Here is a 10997-nt window from a genome sequence, read left to right as displayed (position 1 = left end):
AGACCCCCCAGTTTTGGCAGTCCCCGTGGCTGGGGTTTTGAGGACATCTGGCCAGCCAACAACACACATCTAAGCCTCTGGTGGTGTTCTCGGGACTGAGGTGAGGCTCCTGCAGCGCTGAGGGCCAGGCTGGGAATCCCAGTGAGGGCTGCACGTCTGATCCTCGTAACCGAAGCAGCTGGGCTCTGGATATAGGGTGGGCCAGTGACACTGTCCCCAGGCCCGGGCACCGCTGCTGGAGCCAGGTCCTCCCCAAAGAGGCCCTGCCGGGGGAGTCGGGTGAGGGGGACCCGGCCGCGCCACCTGGGGCCCCGCGGACCTGAGTGAGCATATCTTGCTGCTGAAGCCAGTCTGAGTACCTGGTGCTTAAGAAAGACATTCTGGGTAACTTCAACCCACTCGTCTGGCGGGGCTCACGGGGCTTTTCTCATGCCTCTTCCTCGTCCGCAGGATCTAGGGTCTTCCCTCTGTGACTCAAACGCTACACATGTGCACCTTGATGTGAGGGACACGGGCTTTACTGAAGGTCAAACATGCCAGCAAATAAACATAAACCTCATGTGAATCTGGATGCTCCCTCTCCTAAGAGAGCAGTTCTGAATTTTTCACAACATTCTAAATCATCAGTATAAATGATCCCGTAAAAAATAAGTTAAGGCTGTAGGTTTATTCACACTTATACACATTTGTAAAGGTGAGTGGTCTATCCCATGTGAATTTTCTGATGCTGAGTAAGCCTTGAGCTCCTATTAAAAGCTTTGCCACATTCATTACATTTATAAGGTTTCTCTCCAGTGTGAATTCTCTGGTGTATAATCAGATGCGAGCGCCATCTGAATATTTTTTCACATTCATTACATTTATGAAGTTTCTTTACAGTATTAACTTTCTTACGGCTCACGTGGGTAGAAGCTTCCAGAGTATTCCCGTACTCGTGGTACCACTGGGCTCGAGTGTGGATCCTCTGGTGCTCAATGAGGTACGAGCTCCGGCTGAAGGCTTTCCCACACTCGCTGCATCCGTAGGGCTTCACCCCAGCGTGAATGATCTGGTGCTGGAAAAGGGTGGAGTTCTGACTGAAGGCTTTCCCACATTCACTGCACTTATAGGGCCTCTCCCCCGTGTGCACCCGCTGGTGTATTGTGAGCTGTGTGCTCATACTGAAGGCTTTTCCACATTCGAGGCACTCGTAGGGCTTCTCCCCTTTATGGATCCTCTGATGGTAAATGAGGCTCGAGCTCTGGCTGAAGGCCTTCCCACAGTCACTACACTCATAGGGCTTCTCTCCGGTGTGAATTCTCTGATGCTGAATTAGGTGTGAGCCCTGGACAAAGCCTTTCCCACACTCATCACACTTAAATGGTTTTTCTCCAGTGTGAGTTCTCTGGTGGCGAATAAGCCGTGAGCTGCAACCAAAGGCCTTTGAACACTTGTTGCATTTATAAGGTTTCTCTCCGGTATGCGTCAGCTGATGCTGACTAAGGCGGGAGACCCACCGGAAAGCCTTCCCACACTCGTCACACTTAAACGGTTTCTCCGTAGCGTGCAACCTCTGATGTGCAACCAGGCTGGGACTATCCGGGGTTCTCGGGAGCTGAAGTTTCTCCCCAGCGTGCATCCGCTGGTGCTGAGCTAGGGTTGAGCTCTGGCTAAAGGCCTTCCCGCACTCCTGGCATGGGTAGGGCCTCTCTCCCGTGTGCGTCCTCTGGTGCCTGGCCAGCTGAGACTGCTGGCTGAAGGCCTTCCCGCACTCCCGGCAGCCATAGGGCCTCTCCCCCGTGTGGACCCTCTGATGGTGGATGAGGCTGGAGCTCTGACCAAAGGCTTTTCCACATTCCTCACACCTGTAGGGCTTCTCCCCAGTGTGAATCCTTTGATGCTGAATGAGTTTCGAGCTCAGACGAAAGGCCTTCCCACACTCAGTGCATTTAAACGGCTTCTCTCCAGTATGGATCCTCTGATGCTGAGTAAGCTGTGAGCACAACCTGAAGACCTTCCCACACTCCTCACACTCATACGGCTTCTCTCCATGCAAGGTATTCAGATGTCTCCCCTGTAAGCAATCAGGTAATTTTTTTTGGCACTCTTGGCAGCTGTTAGGTTTCTTCTGTGTATTAATTTCCTGATCCAGAGAGACATCTGAAATAGATTGGAAACTCCTACCACAGATGTCGCATCTTCGCAAGGACCCCTGACTTTGATCACGTCGACAACCCAGGCGGCCACCGCTTCCCCGCTCGCCACACCCCTGGGCCTCGTCCTCAGTGAAGGTGTCCCTGGGAGCCACAGTCCCTGTGTTCAAGCAGTTTTTCTGGAAGAGGGAGGTTGGCTGACTCTCTGAACAGACCTTGGGATCAGAGGCGTCTCCAAAGCCAGGACTCTGGGGAAAGTCCTGGGATGGGGTTTTGACCATGACCACATGGGATTCTGATTTTAGACGGTCAATGTCTTCACAGGCCTGCTCACTCTCCGTCCCGATTGTAGAATCTGAAATGAACAGGAAGTAAACTGCTGCTTATCCCCTGTGCTCAGAGAAAGGACAAAGACTGGAGGATGGGGCAGGGCTGCAGACCACCCCTGGGACTGAGCCCCCTCCCAAGACAGTCTGCACTGAGCACATGGAAAGAAACTACAAGAAGTCAATGCCTTTGACAGTTCTCAAAATCTGGTTTCATTCATACTTCATTTTATGCACTCATTCACTTACAGTGTACTTAGCACAGTGCGAAGAGCTTCCCTCCTACGTGGGGGAAAGGTCCTCCCATGTGGAACTAGCACGAGGAAAAATCCACAAAGAAACAAAGTGAGCTCAATAGGGTGGTAGGTTTAGTGAGAGGCAGGGCTAGGCTGAGAGGTCAGAGGCTCCTAGTTGCAGAGAACACAGAGTGAGGAGGAAAGAGGGACTGAAAACTGTGAATAGAGGGATGTTAGATACCAAGAACAATGAGGTGCAAGAGCTGCTGAGGGGCACACGGGTGGTGAGCCCAAGAGGACTGGGCCTCCGGCTGTCCACTGGGTGGGGTTCTGAGAAGGACCCCGGGCCTGAACTCTGTGGCGTCCAGCTGCCACCAAGCCACGCCCTCTGATGCACAGCTGGCCGTGTCCCTTGCTAGTCTGCCCCTCAGCTTCCAGGTGGCCACACCCACTGGCCATACTGACTCCTCCTTCCCGTGGGTTTCTGGAGGGTCCACCTACGCTGCCTGCCCTCCATATGGAGGTTTGGAGTGATGTGGTCACTAGCCAAGGAATACCTGGGGCCACCAGAAGCTAGAATAGGCAGGAAGGATCTTCCCCTACAGGTTTCAGAGAGGACATGACCCTGCCCATTCCCTGATTTTGGACATCTGGCCTCCAGAACTGAGAAACAGTAAATCTCTGCTGTTTTAAGCCTCCAGTTCATGGTGCTTTATTATAGCAGCCCCAGGACACTAACACAGCCCTAGAGCCTTATCTGAGAGGCTGGGGTCACCCAGGGCCCCAAGAAGTTCCAGAGGGAGCACCGGCGGAGGGAGGGGACAGCTGGTTAGAGCCACACTTAGTGCTCCCCTTAGAGCCACATGTGTGTACCTGCGCTCAGTAAGACTATTAGTAAAATTACAGGGGCTTCCCCAGTGGTGCAGTGGTTCTGCCAATGCAGGGGACACGGGTTCGAGCCCTGGTCCGGGAAGATCCCACATGCCACGGAGCGACTAACCCCGTGCGCCACAACTACTGAGCCTGCGCTCTAGAGCCCGCGAGCCACAACTACTGAGCCCAAGTGCCACAACTATTGAGCCCACGTGCCTAGAACCCGTGCTCCACAACAAGAGAAGCCACTGCAATGAGAAGCCCGTGCAACATGATGAAGAGTAGCCCCCGCTCGCCACAACTAGAGAAAGCCTGCGTGCAGCAACAAAGACCCAATGCAGCCCCCCACCCCCGCCAAAAAAATTACGAACTGAACAAATTGTGGTTCAAAAACAAACCATTTTGCCATAATGCACAGGTGTTTTGTGCCCTTGCTTTTCTGTAGTTCAGTCTCTCCTGAGGCTGCCCCACCACCAGTCTACACTTCCGTACCCACCCCATGGCATTCCCAGGCAGCCCAGGAAGCCCATGTAGGTGGCACCTGGGGTCTGCCTCCAGCCTCCCACCCGCAGCCCTCTCACCCTGTGCCCGGAAGCCTCACCTGCCTGGGAGGTCCTGGATGCCTCTCTCCCCTCCGCTCCTTGCAGGTCAAGGACCCATGGCTCCTGCCCCTGTTCCAGCCGGGAGATCAGCTCAGGCTTGAAGACCAGGAATCCTGCTGTGGAGGCGGCAGAAGAGGAGATGGCATTGGTGTGGCTGGGAGTGCAGCTCAGCCCTTCCTGGTTCCCAGGAGTGAAGGGCTGGGGGCTACTGGGGCACAGGGGCCCTCTCCGTCCAGGTCTATTGCCTCCTGAGGCTGGACACAGAGGAACTCCTGGACTCCCAGCCTGTCCCTGTCTCCATCCACACAGCGCCAGGATCCCCAGGGAGCCCTGTCATCCGAATCTGCCTAGCAAAGGCCAGCTCTAGCCCAGGGGGAGAGAAACCAGGCACTGCCAGCACTTCCCTCAGTCCCTCAGTTCCGAGGGCAAGGACACTCCAAGAGGTTGACGTGGTTAAAAAACAAGACAAACAACAACGACAAATCAACAAACAAAATGGATTTTAAATCAGACGGTGTAAGGACTTCCCTGGCAGTCCAGTGGTTAAGACTCCGCGCTTCCAATGCAGGGGGCACGGGTTTGACTTCCTGTTCAGGGAACTAAGATCCCACATGCCGTGCGGTGCCGCCAGAAAAAAAAAAATAAATAAATAATCAGGTGTGAAGTCCAATGGTCACCCAGCAGCCCCAGCCTTGAGTCCTCGCACAAAACCCTGCGGGGCCTCGGCAGAGGGGTGGAGAGCTGTGGGCACCCACCTGGCACCTGTCTTCTGGGGCCACCAGCCCCCATGCTGTGGGCCAGCCGTGTGATGTGCTCCCAGCCCATACAAGGGCTGGCCAAGCCCTCTGGCTGAGCACACCTCAGGTTTCCAGCCGTGTGGGTGGAGAAGGGCAGGCAGAGAGAGCCTCGGTCGAAGGCTCAGGTGATGGCAGGACCCCCACAGTCAACATGAAACAGGTGTTCTTGCCAAGCACATGTGCAACGCTCACAGAGAAACATCCCTGGGCCAGCCTGGAAGGGGGTCAGGCACAGGCCACAGAATAATACCACAGACTGCGCCTGATCTAAATGCAACTAGACATGACAGCCATCACAACAAGTAGCTCAAAACTATTAGCTACCTGAAAACTAAATGATGAATTACTAAGTGGTATTTACTATAAGTCAAAATTTGTAGGGCGCACCTGAAGCAGTACTGTAGATAAAATTTCACATTTTTAAATACGTTGACCAGAAACAAGAATGATTGGGGGCTTCCCTGGTGGCACAGTGGTTAAGAATCCACCTGCCAGTGCAGGGGCCACGGGTTCGAGCCCTGGTCCAGGAAGATCCCACATGCCGTGGAGCAACGAAGCCCGTGCGCCACAACTACTGAGCCTGCGCTCTAGAGCCTGTGAGCCACAACTACTGAGCCCGTGTGCCACAACTACTGAAGCCCACACACCTAGAGCTGTGCTGTGTAACAAGAGAAGCCACCACAGTGAGAAGCCCATGCACCGCAATGAAGAGTAGCCCTGTTCGCCGCAGCTAGAGAAATCCTGCGCACAGCAACAAAGACCCAATGCAGCCAGAAATAAAACTAAAATAAAAAATAAAATAAAATAATAAATTTATTTTTAAAAAAAGAAACAAGAATGATAAACACAGAAGAGGTAAATACTAAATTCAAGGAGTTGCAAACAAAACAACACAGCAAACACAAATAAATAAAAAAGGAGAAAACAATAAAAGTGGGCAAGATTCAATGAAAGAGCACCCCCTCCCCAAAAAAACCCCCAAAGCTGGTTCTTCAAAAATATAAAAAGAATAGTCTTGTGGCAAAACCAATCACAGGGACTTCCCTGGTGGTCCAGTGGGTAAGACTCCGCGCTCCCAATGCAGGGGGCCCAGGTTCCATCCCTGGTGGGGGGAACTAGATCCCGCATGCATGCCACACCTAAGAAGTCCGCATGCCGCAACTAAGAGTCCACGTGCCACAACGAAAAGATCTGTGTGCTGCAACGAAGACCCAGTGTAGCCAACATAAATAAATAAATATTTTTTTAAAAAATCACACTCAACACAGTGAAAAGATGCTGCCAAAAAATAAGGGAAACAAACACAAACATAATACAGATTAAAAATAGAGTATTATGAACAAATACATGCTAAAAAAACTGAAAATCTGAATGAGTAGATCTATCTGTACAAAAACTAAAAATGACAAAATTGGCACAGGGGAAAATCCGTAAGCTTGATAGACCATGAGGCATTAAGAAAATGTAAATTCTAGTCAAAGACCTTCCTTCACCAAGGGCCCAAGGCCCAGGTGGTTTTACAGGTGAGTTCAACCAAAAACTCAAAGGTTCAATTAATTCCATCTATATAAATTCTTCCAGAAATTAAAAAAAACAGCAAAAGCTTCCCAGCTCATTTTATGAAACTTATATGCAGAAAATACCAAACTATATAATGACAATTCACCAAAAAAGAAAAAAAACAAACAAAAAACCATACAAGTCCATTTGGCTTAGGAACAGGGATGCAAAAATCCAAAATACAATATTGACTACCTGAGTCCAAAAGGTTATCAGAATGTATATGTAAATACCATGACTTAAGTAGGGCTTATTCCAGGAACATAAGGAAATATGCCAATGCAATTTATTAGACTAACAGGCTAAGGAAAAAAAAACATATGGACATCTCAATTAACGTAGGAAAAGAATTTGAAATTCGACATGCTCATTTATGATTAAAAACAAAATTCTTGGACTTCCCTGGTGGTCCAGTGGTTAAGAATCCATCTGCCAGTGCAGCGAACACGGGTTCTATCCCTGCTCCGGGAAGATCCCACGTGCTGCGGAGCAACTAAGCCAGTGCACCACAACTACTGAGTGTGCACTCTAGAGCCTGTGAGCCACAACTACCGAAGCCCGCGTGCCTAGAGCCTGTGCTCTGCAACAACAGAAGCCACCACAGTGAGAAGCCCGCACACCGCAACAAAGAGTACCCCTGCTCGCCGCAACTAGAGAAAGCCCGGGCGTGGCAACGCAGCCGAAAAAGAAAAAAAAAAAAAACCACCAAAACTCTTCAGCCAACTTCTGTCCTTAGTTACATGCATTCCCTTTAAAATCAGAACAAAACAAGCATGCCCACAGCACTCCTAACAGCACGGGTGCTCTGGCCATTGCTAAAGATTAGGACACAGGGGGACCAGGAGGGAAAACACCAAGCTTTCACTTGCAGGCCCCTCCTTAGAACATGATACCAGAAGGAACAGGGAGTCCAATGAAGTGGCCAAATACAAGGTCTATCCTCCAAAATCAAGAGCATTTCTCGGGCTTCCTTGGTGGCGCAGTGGTTGCGAGTCCGCCTGCCGATGTGGGGGACATGGGTTCGTGCCCCGGTCCAGGAAGATTCCACATTCCGCGGAGCAGATAGGCCCGTGAGCCATGGCCGCTGAGCATGAGCGTCCGGAGCCTGTGCTCCGCAACGGGAGAGGCCACAACAGTGAGAGGCCCGCGTACAACAAAAAAAAAAAAAAAAAAAAAAAAAAAGAGCATTTCTCTATGGCAGCAATAATCAGCTAGAAATATAACATAACAATGATACATTCACAAAACAACTTAAACTGAAGATCAAACACCAGACCACTGTGGAGGAAATGCCCACACTCTAATAACGTCTGCAGAGGTAAGTAGGTAAATGGAGACACAGTGCATGGTCTTGGGTGAGAACAGTTAACAGAAAGGTGCCAGTTCTCCTCACACTATCTACAAATTCAAACCACTCCCCTATAAAAATTCCAGTGCAATTTTCAAAGAACTCAAACTTATTCTTAACTTACATGAAAGAACTACTCTATTAGCTGTAAGTAAGTGAAATTTTAAAAAGAATAAAAAGTGAGAGCTGCCCCACCAGGTATTAACATGCCACAGGCCAAAGCAATAAAAAATAATACTAATAACAGAACAACCTAACAAAAAGCAGAGAGCTGGCCCATAACAGACCAGAATTCAGAAACACACCATCACACATATGAAAAAGGCAGCTCCACAAATCAACTGGAAAGGATGGATTGTTTAGTGCTCGGGAAACGGCTCAGTGTGTGGACAAAGATAAAAAAGGATTCTTGGGACTTCCCTGGTGGCGCAGTGGTTAAGAATCCGCCTGCCAATGTTGGGGACATGGGTTCAAGCCCTGGTCCGGGAAGATCTCACATGCCACGGAGCAACTAAGCCTGTGCGCCACAACTACTGAGCCTGTGCTCTAGAGCCCGAGAGCCACAACTACTGAGCCCGTGCGCCTAGAGCCCATGCTCCGCAGAAAGAGAAGCCACTGCAACGAAGAGTAGCCCCCGCTCGCCGCAACTAGAGAAAGCCCGTGCACAGCAACGATGACCCAACGCAGCCAAAAATAAATAAATTTTAAAAATTAAAAAAAAAAAAGAAAAAAAAAGGATTCTTACTTAGCTCCACACACAAAAGTGGAGCCCAGGTCTAAATGAGAAAGGTGAACGATAAAATCCACAAGAGAAAATGCAGGCCATCCCCATGGCCTTGGAGTAGAAAAGAAGTTTTATATAAAACTTCAGAAGTACAACTCATAACGCAAAAACTGATCGATTTAATTACATTAAAATCTCACCTCACAAAGCTGACAAACAGGAGAGAATGGGGAAGACATTTACAAGGCACAACACTTGTGCAGTACTGTCTCATTCGATGGATCGTAAGATGCACTTAAAGAGCACATTCAGGTCTCTGAATGTGGGTCACATCTGGGACGTGCTGTCCTTAGCCGGGTGGCGCTGTGACCTGCCATGGAGCCTGTGCACATGTGGGCTGGGCCACAGCTGCTCACATTGCAGTGGCCTGAGCTGAGTAACCAGCACTGTGGTAAACACTGCTCTTTGCACCGAGTGACCACATAGCAGAAGGCCAGGGAGAAAAAGCAGCAGGGCTCTTTTGAGACTGGAGAATCAAACTGTCACCAGGGCAGTGACTGCAATTCAGTCACTGGCAAATCAGCAACCATGTGCACACCACGCCTGAGACAGGAGGATGGGCACAGTGTAGGAGCCGTGTGGTTCATCACCGAGATCCAGCAGGAAGAAAGGCTGCATCACACCGGGCAAGAAAACAAAAACCCAGCAACACTTAAGAAAGGCAGCACCACTCAGGCTCTCCAGGGTCCACAGGACACCGGCAGGTCAAAGAGTGGACACAGAAACCAATTCACCAGAGGATGGGAGGGGACAGAGCAACACCTAAGCCAACTCACTCCATGTGTCTCTCCCTTTCTATTTCAGTGATGCACACTTAATCTTGTCTAAATGTGTCTGAAAGCACTCTTAAAAAGTATAAAATAAAAAACTGAAAGGGCCTCCCTGGTGGTGCAGTGGTTGAGAGTCCGCCTGCCAATGCAGGGGACGCGGGTTCGTGCCCCGGTCCGGGAAGATCCCACATGCCGCGGAGGGGCTGGGCCCGTGAGCCATGGCCGCTGAGCCTGCGCGTCCAGAGCCTGTGCTCCGCAACAGGAGAGACCACAGCAGTGAGAGGCCCGTGTACCACAAAAAAAACAACAAAAAAAACAAAACAAAAAACTGAAGGGATAAGAAAACATTGTGTGGCAATATAAACAGCAGCGTTCTACCTCGTAATGGTACATAAAACAATGTGTTTTATGATGTACAGCACCTTAGACTCAGTGAAATCAAATACAAGAAATAACAAACACATTCAAATCAATAAGGCCCAGTGACCCCAGCAGAAAACTGGCCAAGGCTCTGAGCACTTTATGGAAGATACCTGGCTCTTCCCAACTCTCACAAGACTTGAAAGATGCTCCAGGTCAGCAGTCATCAGAGAAACAGGAGCTCAAATCACGACAGGCTCACTGCATACTCCTTTGCGTGGAAACACACGAGAAAGCTGGGCCTGCGGGCTGGCCAGGACTGAAGGGGACAGGCCTGGCCCAGCAGGCTGAAAGGCCCTTGGCTGACCACGCTGCTGCGTCTAGCCCACTTCTGGTCCCCCAGCCCAGTGCTCTCTCAGGGGCCCAGGCACTCAGGTGTGATGGGGCTGGAGACCACGTGGGGCCAGAGCAGCAGGGGTCACACACCCCTTTCACAAGGGTGCAGTCCACGTCACAGGGGGAGTGACACAACAACACAGAGACAGACATGAAATGCACTGGGGTGCCTGCCTGTGATGGTGGGGGATGGGAGAGGAAGACAGGGCAGGGCAGGAGGGCTGCAGGGAGCCCTGACAGCCTCCACAGAGTGGCACCTGCAGCATCGCTGCCACCCTGGCTTTGACTATACAACCATCTCCTTGGATCCCATGAGCCAATAGCTTCTCTTCTGCTGTTTAAGCTATTTCAAGTTTGGATTCTATTTCTCACAAGTTAATCTATTCACTCAGGCAAAAAGGAAGCTTCATCAGCTCCCAGAAGTCCACCTACACTGTGAGGATTAAATCACGTGACGTGTGCAAACCTGGGAGCCTGCCTGGCTCACTGTGACCCCTCCTGGGGTTAGCTCTGACCCATAAGGACTCACAGGCCCAAGGCCCCTGTTTAGCCCGTGAGAGCTTGACCACACGGTCTCTGTATCCGCAGCCTATAATAGAGGCCTGGGGACTTCCCTGGTGGCGCAGTGCTTAAGAATCCCCCTGCCAATGCACGGGACACAGGTTCGAGCCCTGGTCAGGGAAGATCCCATGTGCCGCGGAGCAACTAAGCCCCTGCGCCACAGCTACTGAGCCTGCGCTCTAGAGCCCGTGACCTACAACTACTGAGCCTGCGTGCCACAACTACTGAAGCCCGCACGCCTAGAGCCCATGC

General features: G+C 50.8%; 1 protein-coding gene across 6 annotated transcripts in view; it reads right to left on the bottom strand.

The window, feature by feature from the left end:
- Positions 1-497: 497 nt before the first annotated feature.
- The window catches only part of ZNF7 (zinc finger protein 7), a 12905-nt gene continuing 2405 nt past the window's right edge, over positions 498-10997 (bottom strand). For 5 of the 6 annotated variants that reach the window (XM_007104713.3, XM_028500629.1, XM_028500628.1 and 2 more), the window contains exons 4-5: positions 4169-4285; positions 498-2487 (exon numbers count right to left, since the gene is read on the bottom strand). In XM_007104713.3, the coding sequence (XP_007104775.1) occupies positions 704-2487; positions 4169-4285 (1901 nt within the window). In that variant the 3' untranslated portion in view covers positions 498-703. The remainder of the gene's footprint in view (positions 2488-4168; positions 4286-10997) is intronic. The other variant, XM_055091079.1, reaches the window with a different exon arrangement.

The sequence above is a fragment of the Physeter macrocephalus genome, chromosome 15, assembly GCF_002837175.3.
Source record: "Physeter macrocephalus isolate SW-GA chromosome 15, ASM283717v5, whole genome shotgun sequence".
NCBI lineage: Eukaryota > Metazoa > Chordata > Mammalia > Artiodactyla > Physeteridae > Physeter > Physeter macrocephalus.
This window is presented reverse-complemented; position numbering and strand designations above follow the sequence as displayed.